The following is a 20,638-nucleotide window of genomic DNA, read 5'->3' as shown; positions in this document are numbered from 1 at the left end:
GGTATGGTGGTTGTGTTGCATCGGGGGGGGGGGGGGTCGTCGGGGTCAGCAGTTGTCGGCTGACTTACGAAAGTACAATGGTAGGGGTTACGCAGCTAGGGGGGCCCCAGCTTGGGGGGGGGGCGCGAGGGGGGGGGGGGGAAGTGGGGAGGGAAGTGGAGGGGGAAGTAGGGGGGAGTGGGGGTGGGGGGGGGAAGTAGGGGGGGTACCGGGTTGCTGCTGCAGGGGCCGTAGGGGAACGGCTGGTGAAGGGGGAGGCTGGGGGGAGGTCTGCCACCGTGGGGAATGGGCCAGGGGGGTTCTCTGGGCACGTGGTGAGCCGAGGGAAAGCTATGGCTGACCGGCGCAGAGGGAGGGGGAGGACCCCCCCCCCCCCCCCCCCCCCCCCCGATTCAGCTGGTCACATGGAACGTGAAGGGGCTGAATGGACCAGTGAAGCGGTCCCGGGTCTTGGCACACCTGAAGGGCCTGGGACTGGGAGCGGACGTGGCTATGCTCCAGGAGATGCACCTTAAGGTGGCGGATCAGGTGAGGATGAGAAGAGGCTGGGTGGGGCAGGTGTTTCACTCGGAGCTTGATGCGAAGAATCGAGAGGTGGCGATCTTAATTGGCAAGAACTTGTTGTTTGTTGCCTCGAATGTGGTAGCGGACAGTGCAGGTAGATACTTAATGGTGAGTGGTAGACTTCAGGGGGAGCAGGTGGTTCTAGTCAATGTGTACGCCCCCAACTGGGATGAAGCGGCTTCATGCGGCAAATGTTGAGCCGGATCCCGGACCTGGAGACGGGGGGTTTGATCTTGGGAGGGGACTTTAATACTATGTTGGACCCGGCTCTGGATCGTTCGAACCCTCGGACGGGTAAGAGGCCGACGGCGGCCTCGGTGCTGAGGGGGTTCATGGATCAGATGGGAGGGGTAGACCCTTGGAGGTTTTTGAAGCTGGGGGGTAGGGAGTTCTCCTTTTTCTCCCATGTCCACAAGGCTTATTCCCGGATCGACTTTTTTATTCCCAGCAGGGCGCTATTCCCGGGAGTGGTGGGGGCAGGTCCGTAGGCGTATAGAGGGGAAGCCAGCGATAACGGGGAGGTGCAAGTTGGGGGGGGGGGGGGGGGGGGGGGTTGGGAAGCGCTGAAGGCAGTGGTTAGAGGGGAGCTGATATCCATTCGGGCGCACAGGGAGAGAGGGGAGAGGGTTGAGAGGGAGAGGCTGGTGGAAGAAATGGTAAGAGTGGACAGGAAATATGCGGATGTTCTGGAGGAGGGGCTTTTGAGGCAGCGTCGCAGTCTCCAAGCGGAGTTTGATATACTGACCACCCAGAAGGCAGAGGCGCAGTGGAGGAGGGCGCAGGGGGCGGTATATGAGTATGGGGAGAAGGCAAGTCGGATTCTGGCCCACCAGCTCCGGAAGCAGGAGGCAGCGAGAGAGATAGGGGGAGTCACAGATGCAGGAGGGAACTTAGTGCGGGGTGGCAGGGACATTAATGGGGTGTTCAGATCCTTTTATGAGGGGCTGTACCGGGCGGTGCCCCCTAGGGATGTGGGCGGGATGGACCGCTTTCTGGATAGGGTGGAGTTCCCAAGAGTAGAGGATGAGCGGGTGGAGGGTCTGGGGGCCCCAATCGAGTTGGAGGAGCTAATGGAGGCGCTGGGGAGCATGCAGACAGGGAAAGCACCGGGACCTGACGGGTTCCCGGTGGAGTTTTATAAGAAGTTTTCAGATCTGCTGGGCCTGCTGCTTGTGAGAACCCCGAATGAGGCGAGTGAAGGGGGGGGCTTTGCCCCTGACGATGTCTAGAGCAATAATCTCACGGACCCCCTCCAGTGTGGGTCTTACAGGCCGATTTCGCTCCTCAACGTGGATGCAAAGTTGTTGGCTAAGGTAGTGTCCAGAAGGGTGGAAGATGTGGTTCCGATGGTTATCCATGAGGACCAAACGGGGTTTGTGAAGGGGAGGCAGCTGAATGTCAATGTACGGTGGCTTCTTAATGTTATGGTGATGGCATCAGCGGCTGGGGAGGCGGAAATAGTAGCATTGATGGATGCGGAGAAAGCTTTTGACAGGGTGGAGTGGAGCTACCTGCGGGAAGTGCTAAGATGGTTTGGGTTTGGTGAGGAATTCATCAGCTGGGTGAGGTTGCTGTACAGCTCCCCGGTAGCGAGTGTGGTGACGAATGGGAGGAGGTCAGAGGACTTTTGGCTTTCCCGGGGGACGAGGCAGGGGTGCCCTTTGTCTCCCCTGCTCTTCGCGTTAGCGATTGAGCCCTTGGCCATGGCGCTGAAGGATTCAAAGAACTGCAGGAGGATTGTGCAGGGGGTGGGTGGGGGTGGGTGGGGGGGGGGGAGGGGGGGGGGGGGTAGAGGAGCACCGGTTGTCGCTTCACGCAAATGATTTACTGTTGTACATTGCAGATCCGGTCGGGGGGATGCCAGAGGTGTTGAAGATACTTGGGGAGTTTGGGGACTTTTCGGGCTACAAGCTCAACGTGGGGAAGAGTGAGCTGTTTGTGCTGCACCTGGGGGACCAGGAAAAGGAGATAGGAGAGCTCCTGTAGAAGAGGGCGGAGAGGAGTTTTGGTATCTTGGGGTCCAGATAGCAGGAGCTGGGGGGCCCTGCATAGGTTAAACTTTTCGAGGCTGGTGGAACAGATGGAGGAGGAGTTCAGGAGGTGGGATGCGCTGCCACTCTCTTTGGTAGGGCCCAGTCAGTTAAGATGACGGTGCTCCCGAGGTTTTTGTTTCTTTTCCAGTGCCTCCCCATATTGATTCCGAAGGCTTTTTTTAAGAGGGTTAACAAAGAGTATTCTGGGGTTTGTGTGGGCGCGGAAGACCCCGAGAGTGGAGAGGGTATTCCTGGAGCGAAGAAGGGAGGTAGGCGGCTTGGCATTGCCCAACCTGTGTGGGTATTACTGGGCTGCGAATGTGGCAATGATTTGCAGGTGGGTGATGGAGGGGGAGGGTGCCGCATGGAAGAGGTTGGAGGTGGCATCCTGTGTGGGTACGAGTTTGGAGGCATTGGTGACAGCCCCGCTCCCACCGGCAAGATATTCCACGAGTCCGGTAGTGGTGGCGTCCCTCAAAATTTGGGGGCAGTGGAGGCGGCATAGGGGGGAAGTGAAGGCCTCAGTGTGGGCCCCGATACGGGGCAAAACGGTGTGCACCAGGGAGAATAGATGGTGGGTTTTTGAGTTGGCATCGGGCAGGCATCAGGCGGATGGGGGACCTTTTCCTCGATGGGAAGTTTGCGACTTTAGAGGAGTTGGAGGGGAAGTGGGGCCTCCCCCCGGGAATGCTTTCAGGTATGTGCAGATTAGGGCGTTGTTAAGCGGCAGGTGGCGGGGTTCCCGCTGCTGCCGCCTAGGGGGGTGCAGGATACGGTGCTCTCGGGGACGTAGGTCGGTGAGGGTAGGATCTCGGCAATTTATCAGATGATGCAGGAAGAGGAGGAGGCCTCGGTGGAAGAGCTGAAAGCGAAGTGGGAGGAGGAGCTAGGTGAAGAGATCGACGATGGGACGTGGGCGGATGCCCTGGGGAGGGTGAACTCGTCCTCTTCTTGCGCACGGCTCAGCTTAATTCAGCTGAAGGTGCTGCATAGGGCGCACATGATGGGGGCCAGGATGAGCCGGTTCTTTGGGGGAGAGGACAGGTGTGGGAGGTGTTCAGGAGGCCCAGCGAACCACACCCACATGTTCTGGGCATGTCCGGCGTTGGAGGGGTTTTGGAAAGGGGTGGCAGGGACTTTGTCCAAGGTGGTCGGGTCCAGAGTGGAGCCGGGCTGGGGGCTCACGATCTTTGCGGTAGCAACGGAGCTGGGAGTGCAGGAGGCAAGAGAGGCCAGTACTCTGACCTTTGCGTCTCTAGTAGCCCGGCGTAGGAGTCTCTTACATTGGAGGGATGCGAAGCCCCCGAGCCCGGAGGCCTGGGTTAACGACATGGCCGGGTTCATCAGGCTGGAGAAGGTTAAGTTTGCCCTGAGGGGGTCGGTACAAGGGTTCTTTCGACGGTGGGAGCTCTTTCTCGATTTTCTGGCGGAGGGTTAGAGGGTGGTCAATCTCAGCAGCAACCCGGGGGGGGGGGGGCCGCGGGGTTTGTTAAGGGCGTTTGTTTTTGCGACGGTATGTTTGCTATTTTCTTCGTTTTTGTATTGTTATTAAGTTTATAATTTATCGCTTTGTACTGGGGGGGGGGGGGGGGGGGGGATTCTTTTTCTGTTTAGTTCCACACCTTGTTTACTTTACTGTTGGGAGAAAATTTGTTGTTGAAAAATTTGAATAAAAATTATTTAAAAAAAAAAAAGAAAAAAAAGTACAGGCCTCTGGATTACAGGTTAAATACATAACTGCGACCTATTTAATTTCCATCTGTATATATTAGTATAGTAGTTGTATATTGGTGAGGCCTGATTATGGAATATATTTACTGTCATGGCATGGTATACTTGGAATGAATATTTATAAACTAAGGGTAAGTAATTTGTTTATTCCTTTGTTGATGCATGTCTATAATTCCGTCTGTGGCTCACACTGAGCAATTCAGACCACCCTTAAAGATAGTCCCATTACAATGATTAAGAATAGAAATAATTCAACCTTGACAAATATAAGCCTGGGAAATCATCAAAAGCTGCAGATGTTGCCCCCTGTGTTTAATTTATTTGAAATGATATGCTAAGCCACACTTGCGATTTCATTCCACGCTTCAATGTATAGGACTCTTTTGAAAATTGCTGGATACTGTACTGGACACCAAGAAAGACAACTACAGCCCCTTTACCAAACTAGCATTCCATGTAAATTTTAATAACATTTTTCGAATGTTTCAATAAACACTATGGAATATATATAATTTCTAGGTGTCTCATTTCAATGCCGGAACTTTATCATGCCTCAAAGACGCACCCAAGTGAAGGATGGCATAGCGACACAGTGGTTAGCACTGCTGCTTCACAGCACTGTGGATCTAGGTTCGATCATGACCCCGGGTCACTGTCTGTGTGGAGTTTGTACATGCTCCCCGTGTCTGCGTGGGTCTCACTCCCACAGCCCAAAGATGTGCAGATTAGGTGGATTGGCCTTGCTAAATTGCCCCTCGATTGGAAAAATTAAAATAATGATGCATCCAGGTGGAAGCTAGTTAAGTAGAGGAAGAAAGGAATAGGAGAATATGTTAATAGGGTGAGATGAGGTTAGGTGGGGAAAAGCATTGTGTGAAGCATAAACATCAGCAAAGATCTGTTGGGCTGAATGGTCTGTTTCTATGTTTAAATTTCCATGTAATTTTTTCATGCCCAACTGATGTCTTTGTCATGATATATACAATGTACGGAGTGTAAAGGCTAACAAGATGATGTTCATGTATCTCAACACTAGATGACACCACAGAGTAGTCTTATAAAAGGCTGCATCTCTAGGAATTCTGGGAGAAGGTTATGAGGCAGGACAGTGAGAGATTGATAGTTTGTTAGCTGTACTAAAAATATATTATAGATTTCTGTAACATAGATTTTATAATGTTTTATTAGCTATTACTTAGTGAAGTGTGCAAACCATTTGAAGTAGTGTAAAATAAACTAGCTTTGTTTCAGATACATAGCTTGATGTTGTCAACGCAACGACTTTTAGTCATCTTGGAGAACTATACAAGGAACATCACCGTGTTTTCCGTAACTTCATTGTGTCTACACGGTACTTCTTGAATAACATATACTGCTATTTTTGGTTCTTGAGTCATCAGTCTTGCCGCATGGCACCTGTGTTAGGCTGACACTTTGGTGTAGTACTGAGGGAGTGAGACACCGTTGGGGATGTTGCCTTTTGGATGTGTTGCTGAACCAAAGCTGCCTGTCCTGTGGATGTGAGGAGTTCTCTTGGTGTCCATCAAAAACATTACTAAAACAGATTATCTGACCATTTTATGTCATCGCTACTTCTGGGACTTTGCTCTGGGCTGATTGCCCACTGTGTTTTCTTCTCTGACAAACAGGTATTTCAAAAGTACCTAGGTGTCCATGAGGTACTTTAGGATAAAAGCAAATTATGGCGGATGCTGGAATCTGAAACAGAAAATGCTGGACAACTTCAGGTCTGACAGCAACTGAGGAGAGAGAAGGGAGCTAACGTTTCGAGCCTGGATGACTCTTTGTCAAAGATGGGGATGTGAAAGTACTTTGGGATGCTGGTTTGGTAAAGGGGCTATAGTTGCCTTTCTTATTGTCCAGTTCAGTGTCACAGAAACACAGACGAATCACAGAAAAATACAGTGCAGAAAAGGCTCTTCGGCTCATTGAGTCTGCATCGCCGCATGAAAGGCACCTGATCATCCCATTTGCCAGCATTTGGCCCACAGCCTCGAATGTTAAGATGTGCCATGTGCTCATCCAGGTACTTTTTAAAGGATGTGAAGCAAGTTGCCTCTACCATCCTCCCAGGCAGTGTGTACCAGACCGTCACCATCCTCTGGGTAAAAAGGTTTTTCCTCAAATCCCCCCTGAACCTCCCGCCCCTCACCTTGAACCTGTGCCCCGACGTAAGAATCACAAAACCAAGTATGTATGCAGCTCTTTTCAAAAGAATCCTATCATTTCTTTCCCACTGTCTTCCTTTTAATCCTGATGTGGAGATGCCGGCGTTGGACTGGGGTTAGCACAGTAAGAAGTCTTACAACACCAGGTTAAAGTCCAACAGGTTTGCTCCAAACACGAGCTTTCGGAGCACTGCTCCTTCCTCATGTGAATCAAACCTTGTATACTGTTCCTTTTAATCAAACCTTGTATACTGTAGCAGCATTGTGGTTCAAATTATAACTTTGTAAATTGATAAACAGCGTTAATATCCTGTTGACAACAGCCAGCCATCAAGCCAGGGAACTGTTTGCAGGTAAGGTGTTGGCCAAGGCTGAAGACTGGCCCCAGCCCCTGGGCTTATTTGTGTTTTAAAAGAGTGTCGGTGACATAAATAGAATTGCATTGAAAAGGTTAATCGCGCAAGATTTGGTTGTTGAGCAGGGTAATGTTTTTTAAAGGTTCAGAAGCTCCTGTCCCAGGGACGGTGTTGCTGTGGGTGGGCGGAGGGGAACCTGATTCTCGGAGCCCAGTTTCCAACCGGAATTGTGTTCAGGACGGGCCGGGCGGGAGTCATGGCGCTGGAGGCTCGCAGGCGGCTCTTCAAACTTCTCATGCGCTTCGGCGCCATCATCCTGACCCGCTTCCCCTTCTGGAACTGCTTCAGCATGTTGATGCTGTTCGCCGAGCGGGCCGACCAGCGCAGGTGAGTGTGTGAGAGCCGGGGGGAGGAGGCCCAGGGACCCTCCGCCAGCGGCACGAGGGGAATGGCTGGATTTCAGCCAGCTCGGGCCTCTTGTGCCGCAGGGATCCAGTTCGAGATCCCCTCAAGGCTGACACCGCCAGGGCAGCACTGGGAGAGGAGCTCTGCCCTGCCGCGGGGGAGGGGGGCAATGCCCTGCCCGGGAGGGGGTGGGGGGGAGCTCTGCCCTGCCTGGGGGTGGGTGGGGGGGAGCCCGCCCTGCCTGGGGGTGGGTGGGGGGAGCTCTGCCCTGCCCTGCCTGGGGGTGGGTGGGATTGGGGGGGGGGGGGGGGGGGAAGCCCTGCCCTGCCCTGCCCTGCCCTGCCCTGCCTGGGGGTGGGTGGGATTTGGGGGGGGGGAGGAGCTCTTCCCTGCCTGGGGGTGGGTGGGGGGAGCTCTTCCCTGCCTGGGGGTGGGTGGGGGGAGCTCTGCCCTGCCTGGGGGTGGGTGGGGTTTGGGGGGGGGGGGGGGGCTCTTCCCTGCCGGGGGGGGGGGGGGATTTGGGGGGGGGGGGGGGAGAGCTCTGCCCTGCCCTGCCCTGCCCTGCCCTGCCCTGCCCTGCCCTGCCTGGGGGTGGGTGGGGTTTGGGGGGGGGGAGCTCTGCCCTGCCTGGGGGGTAGCTCTGCCCTGTGCGGGGGTGAGGGGAAGCTCTGCCCTGTGAGGGGGTTGCTCAGACGTGGTCTGTACGTGAACTAAACTGGCCAGGAGGATCGTAGGCGGTATTGCCAGTCTGTACTGAGTTAGCTGACTTAAGATGGAGAGGTAATAGGGGTGCAAAACTTGACTGTAGAGGGAAGATGGAGAGGTAGTCGGGGTGCAAAACTGGACTAGAGGGAAGATGGAGAGGTAGTAGGGGTGCAAAACTGGACTGAAGAGGGAAAGTTAATCTGGATTCCTGCTCCTGATGGACTTTTGCTAGAAAGCTTGTGCATGTTGAAGCTATCTGACAAATGCCATACAGTTCCCCACTAATAAGCTATCATAGTTACTCATTAAGTTTGTAGGAAGAATAATTAATTTGTGTGATTGGGCCTGTCAGTTTCTATTGTTATGTGAGAGTATCTTTAAGGAATGGGTGTTTATAAAGTAGCTGTAGTGGATGTACATTTAAGAAATGGCTGCAGTGATGTCAGAGAGTGGGTGGAGCTGGGCTGTCTGCTTTTACTTTCGCTTTGGGCTGTCTGCTACAGGGTGTATTTTAGTTTCGTTGTGATAGCTGGATAGCTGCAGTCACAGCAAGAAGGTGTATTAGTCTCTCTCTGCAATCTAAAGACTGTCTCCAGATCCTTTGGTAATTTTAAAATAATACCTGTTTCTGTAGAGAAGTTAAACCTGATTTCTTTCTGTAAAAAGGTTTTTTTTGTCTTATGGATGTTGCAAGGAAAGGCCAAGAGTTACTTATCGAGAACTGTGTTCTTTGAGGGATTTATTGGTGTTGATAGTTGTTAAGATGTTCACTGTGGGTTTATAAAGTGTTAACTGGTTTCATAAATAAACATTGTTTTAATTTAACAGTACTGTAGATCTCTGTTGCATCACACCAGCAGAGTAGGCCCGTGTGCTCCCCACAACCACAATCTATTAAAAGTTGTGGGTCAGTTGAACTCCATGATGCACTTTGTGGTTCTCTGAACCCTGGCCCATAACACTATGGAATACCATAGACTCACAAATATAAAATAAAGCTGCAAAATGATTTTAAAATTATTTTGGTAGTTGAGATATGAATATTGAAGATTTATTTTGAGGTCTCCACGTTTAGTGGGAGGTGGAATGAAGTCAGTGTTATAAAAAATACTTGATATTGCTGTTCACAGCATTTTTCCATGTATATTTTCATAAACTGGCCACACCTTTCAAAAACTGATGACCGCACTTTAAAAGTATTAAATGTACAATGCCTCTTTACTGTTTATTTTGTCAGCTATTGATGGCTGTGTGCAACAGCTGCACAAGAACAGTGTCCTAGGCCAAAACACTTAATAGAATCATAGAATCCCTACAGTCCAGAAGGAGGCCATTCGGCCCATCGGGTCTGCACCGACCTGCTGAAAAAGCTCCCCGCCCAGGCCCGTAACCCCATCTAACCTTTGGACACACTAAGGGACAATTTAGCAGGCCAATCCACCTAACCTGCACATCTTTGGATTGTGGGACGAAACCGGAACATCTGGAGCAAACCCACGCAGACACGGGGAGAATATGCAAACTCCACACAGTCACCCAAGGTTGGAATCAAACCCGGGTTCCTGCTGCGAGACAGCAGTGCTAACCACTCTGCCACTGCGGCACCATTTGATCTTTCACAATGTGCAATGCTTACCCGTTTGTAGATTTTCAGTTGCAATACTTTTGATTGGCGGTGTTAAAAATCTGCTGCAGGATTGTCTTCCTTTCCCTTGCCTCTGTTATCTTTATTTTTGTGCATATAACTTTTAATCTTGGGAGGGTGACAAATAACAGGTTCCAGATGGGGTGAGGTTAGATCTTAGGCAGGGGCTGGGGTGGGAAAGAAATAGACTTTTAACACTCAAATCAAGTCTTCAGATTTCTATGGCTTAGTAGTAGCAATCACGGAGTTCATTTAACCTCAAAACCATTGTTTCTACCACAGATTTGAGCCAGGGAGGTGGGATGGAATTTCTGGAATTGGGAAGAGAAGGGGATTAAGATGCTAAAAGATTTGTTTCTTAGGGGACAGTTTGTAGGATTGAAGGAGCTGGAAGCGAAGTATGGGCTGGAGCAGGGAGAAATGTTTAGATACATGCAGGTTTGAGATTTTGCTAGAAAGGAGATACAGAGCTTGCCGGAGGAACCGGCCGTCACATTGCTGGAGGAGGTGCTGATGACAAGGGGATTGGAGAGGGGGGTAATGTCAGCAGTGTACGGAGCTATTTTGGAAAAGGATAAGGCACCACTGGAAGGGATCATAGCAAAGTGGGAGGAAGAGTTGGGAGAGGGTATAGAGAAGGTCTGGTGTGAGGTGCTCCGGAGAGTAAATGCCTCCACCTCATGTGCGAGGGTGGGGCTGATACAGCTGAAGGTGGTATACAGAGCACACCTCATGAGGGCGAGGATGAGCCGATTCTTTGAAGGGGTAGATGATGTGTGTGAGCGTTGGGGGGGGGGGGGGGGGGGGGGACGTGAATCACGTTCATATGTTTTAGGGTTGTCCAAAGCTAGAGGACTACTGGATGGAGGTTTTTAGAGTAATTTCCAAGGTGGTGCATGTGAAACTGGACCTGGGTCCCCAGGAGGCAATATTCGGGGGGTCGTACCAGCCAGGGTTGGAAACAGGTGCGGAGGCAGATATCGTAGCCTTCGCCTCGTTGGCTACTTGGTTGCTGATTATTGTTTATTGTTGGTGGGTGTAAGTTTGGGAGAAAATGGGGAAAAAGGAGGCGAATAAAAATATTTTTTAAAAAAACCATTGTTTCTGTATTGGTAATTTATTCTGTACTTCAGTTCTCATCTTTGTTTTCAAATATTTCCAAGACCCCTCTCCTCCTCATGGCTGTAAACTCCTCCTGCCCCACAACCCTCGAAATATCTGCGCTCTTCTAAATTTGGCCTCATGTGCACCACTGGTTTTAATTGCTGCACCATTGGTGACTCTGCTTTCAGTTGGCTGGATGCCAAGCTCTGGAATCCTCTCCCTTACACCTCTCTGCCTCTCCCTTGCTTTACTACTTTTAAAACATTTTTTAAAAACCTGCCTCTTTGACAAAGGTTTTGTTCATCTGACCTAATATCCACTTGTGTCTTGGTGTCAACCTTGTTTTATGATGCTCCTGTGAAGCATTTTGGGGCATTTTATGTTAAAGGTTTTATATAAATAGAAATTGTTATAGTGAGATATACTTAATATGCATTAAACATAATAGATTTTATTCACAGTTCAAGTATGTCTTTTTATTATTGTCACAAGTAGGCTTACATTAACACTGCAATGAAGTTACTGTGAAACTACTGTAAGCTAAAGCCTGCTGTGACATCTCCTGGGGCATGTGCAATGTTAATCAATGGAAAATCATTCACCTTTTGTGGAATGGATTGGTATTTAACCCTGATATCTTAAAAAATTACATTGAAAGATAACGAATAATTAAAATTTCTTCATCCAAAGTATATTTTCACCCAAATGTTTCTTCCCACTTCTACTGAAAGTACCAACACCTGCTCGCCTTTCACGATCTCTCCAAAGAATTTGCCCTTTATATGGGAGCTTCCGTGATGGGTATTGATTGGTTATTTGTCTTTGGAGTAATAGGCCCTCATCTGACATACACTGTCACTGCATGTGTTAACCAGTGCTCTCTGGAATGCACTTAATAATAATAATAATAATAATAATAATCGCTTATTGTCACAAGTAGGCTTCAATGAAGTTACTGTGAATAGCTGCTAGTCGCCACATTCCGGCGCTTGTTCGGGGAGGCCGGTACAGGAATTGAACCCGCGCTGGCATTGTTCTGCAGTACAAGCCAGCCGTTTAGCCCACTGTGCTAAACCATCACCATGAATTGACGTGATTTTTTTTCTTTTTAAAAATGTGCCTTATCTAAGAATGCTGAGGCCTGTTACAATTTCCCATTGCTGATGTGACTGAAGTGATTTAAGTCGCAGGAGCGTGTTCTGTTTTAGATCAATACTGTGCCCTATGTTGCACTGATCTACTAATGGGAGTAGGCACGGAGTCCAAGTCGTTGAGCGTCTTTAAGACAGAGACAGATAGGTTCTTGATTAATAAGGGGATCAGAGGTTATGGGGAGAAGGCAGGAGAATGGGGATGAGAAACATGATTGAATGGCGGTGTAGACTCGATGGGCCAAATGGCCTAATTCTGCTCCATGTCTTATGGTCTCATGGACTTGTACAAAACTTTGGGAAGAAGGTCTGAAATGAACTTTCTATTTGCAGTGATTTAGTTATTAGTAAATTAATACTTTCGAAGCTTCTGAAATGATAAAATGAAATGTCACAAATAGGCTTCAAATGAAGTTACTGTGAAAAGCCCCTAGTTGCCACATTCCGGCACCTGTTCGGGGGGGCTGGTACGGGAATTGAACCGCGCTGCTGGCCTGCCTTGGTCTGCTTTTAAAAGCCAGCGATTTAGCCCTGTGTTAAACCAGCCCCTGCCCGCTGTTTCTGAAGGGGTGGCTTCTTGGAGCACAAGAAATTTAACCTCAGTCATTTAATGTGGGGAAACAGGCTGCCAAGTTCTGGTATATGGTATGTCGTTGCCTCATTCATGCCAGTCATCTGAGATTGTGTTGCATTGCAGTGCAGGGGTGCTGGTACCTGAGATTTGCAATCTTTTAACTAGAATCCTTAGTGTTAGTTTGAGATTTGCCTGATGGATTACAACTGTTTGAAATTCAGTCCATATAAGAAATTTATGTAAAATGGACTTAAGGTTCACTTGAAATGCACAGTTTCATGTGTTTGCTGATTTTTTTCCAGTGGAAATTATGGTGTATGTCTTTTTAGGAAACCGGATATTCCAGTGCCGTACCTCTATTTTGATATGGGTGCTGCAGTTATCTGTGCCAGTTTCATGTCCTTTGGGGTGAAGAGGAGATGGTTTGCTTTGGGGGCTGCCCTTCAATTGGCTGTTAGCACATATGCATCATATATTGGAGAACAAGTGCATTATGGGGACTGGCTCAAGGTAAGAGAATCTCAATTATTGGTATTCTGAATGGTTAAACTGTCTAAATGTAGAACCTTATTGCAAGGGGATCTTGTATTCTGCACCACTTCGATTTTTCACGTAACAAGAAGTAATTACATCGGTGTTATTCTATTGCATATACTAATGTCTGCCACAGGATCAGGGTGGCTTGTTACTCACAGTTTCAGCTTGCTCTGTATTGGTTTACTCACTGGAGAGAAAAGTGAAGGATGTAATTTCTGGGAATGTTCAGACTAGGGGTCAGTTATGTAGAATTGGCACAAACCGATGGTTTTGGTGTTGGGAAAGCTGAGGAAGAGGGGAGTATATGTAATCGACTAGCTGGGCACATTTGGCTGCTGGATCATTAACTTGCACCACAAGGTAAACTTAAGCTCAATTATAATTTATTAATTCACATAAAGGCTTCATTTCATATAATCAGTTTGAATCAGGATGTGGCTCACATGAAATCATTTTAATTCCAAGTTTTATGGGTGTAAAGGAAAGAAGGAGTTTCAGATTTTGGGATTGACTGTACTTGTGTCAGTTTTGTAAAATACTTTGAACTTGAATTTTTGTTCTGTTCTTCAGAGCTATGACCTTTTAATTCGTTCATGGGATTTGGGCGTTGCTGGCCAGGCCGGCATTTATTGGCCATCCCTAACTGCCCTTGGATGTTGATGGTGAGCTGCTTTTGTGAGCTGCTGTAGTCCGTGTTGTAGAAATACCCACATGCTGTTAGGCAAAGAGTTCCAGGATATTGACCCAATAATAACTGAAGGAATGGTGATATATTTCCAAGTCAGGATGGTGTGTGACTTGGATGGGAACCTGCAGGTGGCGTTGTTCCCATGCTGCCTCGCCCTTTGAGCTAGCAGAGGTCAAGAGTTTGGAAGGTGCCGATGAAATAGCTTTGGTGAGCATCTTGTAGATAGCACTCACTTATGACATGTGCATTAGTGATGGAAGGAGTGAGTGTATAAGATGGTGTATGGGGTACCATTCAAGCAGGCTGATTTATCCTGGATGGTATTTCACTTCTTGAGTGTTGTTGGAGCAGCACTCATCCAGGCAGGTGGGAAATATTCCATCACTCTTGACTTTTGCCTCGTAGACAGTGGACTGGCTTTGGGGAGTCAGGAGGTGAGTTACTCACCGCAGGATTCCTAGCCTCTGACTTGCTCTCATTGCCACAAAATTCATATGGCTGGTTCTGTTCAGTTTCTGGTCAATGGTAACCCTTGGGATGTTGATGGCTGAGGATTCAGCAATGGAAATGCCATTGATTGTCATGGGGAGATAGTTAGATTCTCTCTTGCTGGTGATGGTCAGTGCCTGCCACTTGTGTGGGGCAACTGTTACCACTCAGTCCAAATCTGAATATTATCCGGGTCTTCCTGCATATGAGCATGGACTGATTCAGTATCTGAGAAGACATGGATGGTGGTGCTGAACATTGTGAAATCATCAGTGAACATCATCCGTGAGTATCCCCACTTTGGACATTGTTAAGGGAAGGTCATTGTTTGGATAGCTGAAGATGGTTGGACCTAGGACTATCCTGAGGAACTCCTGCGACAATGTCCCGAGATAGGGCGGGGGAGTGGGCCTAGTTAGGGTGCTCTTTCAGAGGGTCGGTGCAGACTCAATGGGCTGAATGGCCCCCTGCACTGTAGGAATTCTATGGATTCTAAATGATTGACCTCCAATAACCCCACAACCATCTTCCTTTGTGCTAGGTATGACTCCAACCAGTGGAGAGTTCCCCCCGATTCCTATTGACATCGGTTTGGTTGGACTCCTTGATGTCATACTTGGTCAAATGCTGCCGTGATATCAAGAACAGTCGCTCTTGCCCCATATCCTGTAATGATGTCAGGAGCTGAGCGACCTAGGCGGAACCCAAACTGTGTCAGTGAACAGGTTATTGCTGAGAAAGTGCTGCATGATAGTACTGCCAATGACCTTTTTCATCACTTTGCCGATCGAAAGTTGGCCGATGGGGTGATAATTGGCTGGGCTGGATTTGGCCTTTTTTGTGTACAGGACATACAAATTTGGGCAATTTTCAACATTTATGGGTGGATGCCAGTGTTGTAGCTGTACTGGAACAGCTTGGCTAAGGATGCAGCTAGTTCTGGAGCACAAGTCTTCAGTACTACTGCCAAAATATTGTCAGGGCCCACGTCTTTTGCAGTACCTTCAGCTGTTTCTTTATCAAGTGGTGTGAATCAAATTAGCTGAAGACTGCCATCTATGATCGTGGGGACCTCTGGAGGAAACCAAGATGGATCATCCATTTGGCATTTCTAGCTGAATATGACTGCAAATGCTTCAGCCTGGTCTTTTGTACTGATGTGCTGGGCACCTCAATCATTGAGGGTGGAGATATTTGTGGAGCCGCTTCCTCCAATTAGTCATTTAATTGTCCACCACCATTCATGGCTGGACGTGACAGGACTGCAGAGCTTGTATCTGATTCATCGTTTATGGGATTGCTTGGCTCCATCACATCTGTTTTTACTGTTTAACGTGCAAGTATTCTACCTCATCTCTTTATCACGTGGTGTTGCTCCTCTGCCTATTTCTATGACCAGTTGAGTTAGTGAACGAGGAGAGGAGCTTAGAGTCTGGCTAAAGTATGATTCAAGGTGGACTTTAATCTTGCTTATTTGCTGAGAACATTGTATTCATTCTGTGCACCTGATGAAGCAGATGAAAATAAATAATGACTGCAATGATCAGATAATAGTAACACCCACTGATCCCCATGCATACATGGATACAAAACCAAAGGGTTTCAGAGGCTGCTTTACCCATGGAAATCTTTTCAGAAAGAACGCACTTCTTGCCAAATAATATTTGAAGTTGTAAAAATGAAAGCTTAATTCTATTTTCCTCATCTGAAGTCTGTCCAAAAGTAGTTATGACTCCTGTTTGGTTCCTCTCCTCCCCCAAAACAGACAAATTTCAATCCAAAGTAAGATTTTGTTGGAAGGGTGAATTTAAGCTGGTTTGAACATTGATTTTACCAGGTACCACATTTTCAATTGAGTTTGGGTAGGATTCATTTGAGCTTTATTTGTGTCTCACCATATACAGCAGTCCGATTCATAACATCTGGGTGGCGATTACATTCTGATTTGAAATACATTTTTGAGCCTGTGTGGCATTTTACTATTTGATGTTCAATACTCTATTAAAAACTGCTATAAAAACCACACAGTTTAATTGTCGATTGATAGAGGGGGGCGAATAGAAAAAGTCAGTATGTAGATGAAGTATATAAAACAAATATTTTGAATCTCTCAGGTAAGGATGTATTCCAGAACTATAGCCGTCATAGGAGGATTTCTGATTTTGGCAAGTGGTTCTGGCGAAGTTTATCGGCAGAAGCCCCGGACGAGGTCATTGCAGACTACCGGTCAAGTGTTCCTTGGCATCAACCTTATCTGTGTGGTGAGTAATTGACCTTCCTGACGCTACTGTTAAAGATGGATATACATAGATACATAGAAGATAGGAGCAGGACGAGGCCTTTTGGCCCTTCGAGCCTGCTCCGCCATTCATTACGATCATGGCTGATCATCCAACTCAATAGCCTTTGATCCCATTCTCCCAAGTGCTGTATCCAGCCGCCTCTTGAATATATTCCAAGTTTTAGCATCAAAACTTGTAACATAAGCATACATCTTTCCGCAATCACAAGCAACACTAGTAACCATTTTCTATGCATATCCATATTGTGTATCAGTGTGCTATTGATTAGGATCAGTAGATCACGAGTGCTACCTAATGTGAGAAGTTACATATTTGAGCTTGACACTGCAGCTTCAGAGCGCCAACATGTTACGTTTTCTTTGAGTGCAAATTTGGGACCTAATTCTTCATATTGTTGCTCTCTACAATTTCTCTCCACTCCCAAAAGCTGATCAGCAATGCAGAATGGCATCAGCTGACTACCAAAACACTTATGTGCAATTGTTATAAGTTTTTGACTATTTTCTCTATACTTTATCTTAAATGTTGTGGGACTCTAATTGTGTGGTATTTAACCTACAGGCCTATTCCCTGCAGCACAGCAAAGAGGATCGTCTGGCCTATCTGAACCACATCATAGGAGGCGAAGTCATGCTTCAGTTGTTATTTGTACTGTACGCTGTACTGGCCTTGTCTTTCCTTTCTGGGTATTGTGTACGGACTGCAGCCCAGATACTCTCTGTTCTTATGCCCCTTGTAGTTCTCTTTATCGATGGAAATGTGGGCTACTGGCACCATTCCCGCCGGATCGAGTTTTGGAATCAAATGAAACTGCTTGGGCAGAATGTGGGCATTTTTGGTGCTGCTATAATTTTGGCGACAGATTGTTAATAGATTTTAAATGTGGGGTTCTTAATGCATGGCGCAGATGAAACCACTGCCTTGTACTGCTATTTATTTGACATTTTTTTTAAATGTATAGGTTCTTAAATATATTTTCAATATAGATCATATTCTTGGACAATTCTAAAGATAAAACAAGTGTATGAACAATTGCTTGGATAAGGTGAATGTGCTGAATAGCTGAGGGCCAACTTTGTAGATGTATGCTCCAAGTTTCGAGCTTGCTCTCCAGGACCATACACAGAGAAACCAAGAGCTGCTTTTGGCAAGTCAGCCTTCAAGCCAGGACCACATAATTGGACAATCGGCCCACTTTCTGTTTATTGGTCTACTTTTTCACCAAAGTCCAATTTAGGTAAATTATTGGTTCTGTGTATTGCATCATGAATGATAGAAAAGGTCCATGATTTGTTACAACTTGATATTCTGTAATTTATGTAATTGCTTATGATGTATTCCTTTATTCTCCTGCAAACTATCATAGTTCGAAGATCCCAATATTTTCTCCACCTTCCATTTCATTACTTACTTGGGTACTCATGCCAGCAAGCTTTGTTGAAGAGGTATCAACTGATCTAGCTGACAGCTTCAAGGACCTTCATTGAGTTGAGCCAGTGGATTTCTTGCAGGACATTTTAGAACCTCATTCCTTTTGTGTGACATTTTTATTCTTGACCGCCAATGCCATGGACACTTCTCAACTGCACAGTTTAACACTAAAAGGCAATCTGCCAATCAGTTGTCTACTGCTTCCTGCAGTTAAATCGAAGCAAAATCAAAACAAAATGCTTGATCCAAAAGGATTATTCTTCTAAAATGTCCCATTTGTTTCTATAGGCAGATCAATGGTGAAGCTAAATTATAGAAGATTAGCTAATGAATCAACTCAGGTGGATATTGTAGACCAGAGCAATATAGATGTTGCTATTAAGATAAAGCACTTAAACATCCTTTGAATGTAGCAATCGCAGTGTTTCAAATTTTTAATCTGTCCTGTGATTTTTCTTTTTGTTTGGAGGGGTGGGAGGTGTAGATTTCCCTTGACAGATCATTAATTTCTAATCAATAGTGAATTCATGGATGAATGTCAGATTATATTTTAAAATGATATAAATGCCTTTTTCAATATAAAAGTTGCTTTTCCGGGTTCAACCATGAAGCTCTTTGCCTCCGTTTAAAAGGAAAGTGAAACAGTGATGGGGAAGCTTTGATGTGCTCCGAGGAAGTTCCTCTCAAAGTGTGACAACTTATCAGAACCATTGATTAGTTTTTGGATGTACTGTGAGCTTTCCTTCTCTCCTTTTCTCTTCGAGCCCCTTCCTCCTCACCAACCAAAATCAGCGCAGAGGTCATGCAGCCCTTAAAAAAAACACTTTGGGATTAACGTGCAAACAGTCAAACAGATTGAAACCAGAGTAAAACGTGAACTATTAGTGAATAAATAGAGGATATTTTATAAGCAGCCATAGTTCAATTAACTATGTTTAGTCAGAATGATGAAGACATGCAATAGAGATATGGATTATATGTTCTGCTTGTGCTATTAACATTTATGAATATTTTTTGTTGGTTAGTTAGAATGGTTTGGTAGAGCTTCCCATTGCGATGGCACTTCTGCGCATTTTATTATTATTTCTGCTTGCAAACATGTAGAAGTTCAATTTATTTTTAAAAGAAAGGTATTTAACAAATATACATCCATTTAAAGGCTCTCTGTCCATAGTGTTCAATCTTGGCCCTACCTGTTTATAATCTGTTCAGGATGGATGATGGTCTGAATTGTGTTTGTTGTCTTTGCTTTGGCACTTGTTAGCTATGCAGGAATGGGGAGTTATCTTCCTTCTAAATCCAAGTGCTGATGAAATGTTGGGCACCTGTTACTCGTGTCAGCGATGGCATCTGGATCATTGCCTGAAAAATAGGGTCTATATTCTACATGTAGCACTATTGTAGGCTTGTAGTTAATGTTTATAACATTTACATATCTCCGAACCACATTTCAATGGAATTTAAAATCTTAGTTTGTGTATTTTTCCTGAAATTGGTGAAGAATATAAAAAAATACATCTATCTCTTTACTGTTACTTGTTTTCCAAGACCAGCATGTTGGATTCAGTTCACTCATTGTGATTTGTTTTTGTGGTTGATCTGATTTATATAAGACTACATTTTTATGGCAGGGATCTACATTGTGCTTCCAATGCATTGATATTACTGTATATTTAAAGGGTTTAGATTGAGTGATGACATTTGATCTGAATTCATTTTGGACTCATGAATAATAATGACTACTAGGGTACACTATTTGTATTTTTTTTTTCCTGATCTGTTAGGTGAATGGTAATTGTGGAAGGAGGGAAAAAGACCCCATCCACTGTGTGGCTGCATTGGACTGGTGTCTGAATAGATTGAACTTTTGCGGCCTGCCTTTTCCCTGTTCATGTCAAAGTTAATTGAAATTTGGCAAACACACTAGCAGAACGTATCAGACCACAAACTGTCCATAGTAACAGGGCACTAATTTGCGTAACTGACTTTGATCTTGATGGTTGATGTAGGAGTTGGCACGTAATTCCCAGCTTGGAATTGAGACATATTGCCCAAGCAAGAAATTGCAAGGGCTTTATTCCATGTGTACCCACTGTGTGTTTTTACCTGCGAGTGCCTTATTCTAACATTGGATGCAAAATGTTGAAAATATTCAGTTGTCACACCGCTAATTTTTCCATTCTCGTTAAAAGAAAGGGCACTGAAAAATTAAATGTTGAAATGAAAATATCTGAAGTAAACCTGAACTCTTTGTTTAAAGCTCCTTAAGTTCTTGCTGATCAACATTTCATGGATAGTTTTTGCCGAAGTAAGAGCATTTGATTTTTGTTTAAGACGACACAGATTGTCAATCAAAAGGTGTCCTGTTGACTAATTAGAATAAGTATCCATTAATAAACTTGTAATTTTAAATTGTTTCAGTGCAACTTTCTTCAATTATTTTTACGTTTATCTAGTGATTGAATACTAATTTAATTATAGTAATTGTAATTGAATAGTAATTGAATACTAAAAGAGGGCAGCATGGTAGCATGGTGGTTAGCATCAATGCTTCACAGCTCCAGGGTCCCAGGTTCGGTTCCCGGCTGGGTCACTGTCTGTGCGGAGTCTGCACGTCCTCCCCGTGTGTGCGTGGGTTTCCTCCGGGTGCTCCGGTTTCCTCCCACAGTCCAAAGATGTGCGGGTTAGGTGGATTGGCCATGCTAAATTGCCCGTAGTGTCCTAAAAAGTAAG

The 20,638-nt window shown here is 46.2% G+C and overlaps 1 protein-coding gene across 3 annotated transcripts; it reads left to right on the top strand.

The window, feature by feature from the left end:
* The first annotated feature begins 6,464 nt into the window (after positions 1–6,464).
* On the top strand, positions 6,465–20,320 carry tmem101 (transmembrane protein 101). Of its 3 annotated transcripts, none has more exons than XM_038779304.1 (4): positions 6,465–6,539; positions 12,787–12,967; positions 16,286–16,432; positions 17,036–20,320. In XM_038779304.1, exons 2-4 carry the CDS (start codon positions 12,824–12,826, stop codon positions 17,342–17,344), a joined length of 600 nt encoding a protein of 199 aa, XP_038635232.1. In that variant the 5' UTR covers positions 6,465–6,539; positions 12,787–12,823; the 3' UTR covers positions 17,345–20,320. The 3 variants fall into 3 exon arrangements, with proteins under 3 accessions (XP_038635232.1, XP_038635233.1, XP_038635231.1); XM_038779305.1 differs by lacking the exon at positions 6,465–6,539 and adding an exon at positions 6,804–6,870; XM_038779303.1 differs by lacking the exon at positions 6,465–6,539 and adding an exon at positions 7,062–7,260.
* The last annotated feature ends 318 nt before the right edge of the window (positions 20,321–20,638 follow it).

Source organism: Scyliorhinus canicula, chromosome 19 (assembly GCF_902713615.1).
Source record: "Scyliorhinus canicula chromosome 19, sScyCan1.1, whole genome shotgun sequence".
NCBI lineage: Eukaryota > Metazoa > Chordata > Chondrichthyes > Carcharhiniformes > Scyliorhinidae > Scyliorhinus > Scyliorhinus canicula.
This window is presented reverse-complemented; position numbering and strand designations above follow the sequence as displayed.

Coding starts and splice junctions, on each gene's coding strand:
- tmem101 (XM_038779303.1), top strand. CDS start 7,130: ATGGCGCTGGAGGCTCGCAGGCGGCTCTTCAAACTTCTCATGCGCTTC. Junction 12,968..16,285: donor ATTATGGGGACTGGCTCAAG/GTAAGAGAATCT, acceptor TGAATCTCTCAG/GTAAGGATGTATTCCAGAAC. Junction 16,433..17,035: donor GCATCAACCTTATCTGTGTG/GTGAGTAATTGA, acceptor TTTAACCTACAG/GCCTATTCCCTGCAGCACAG.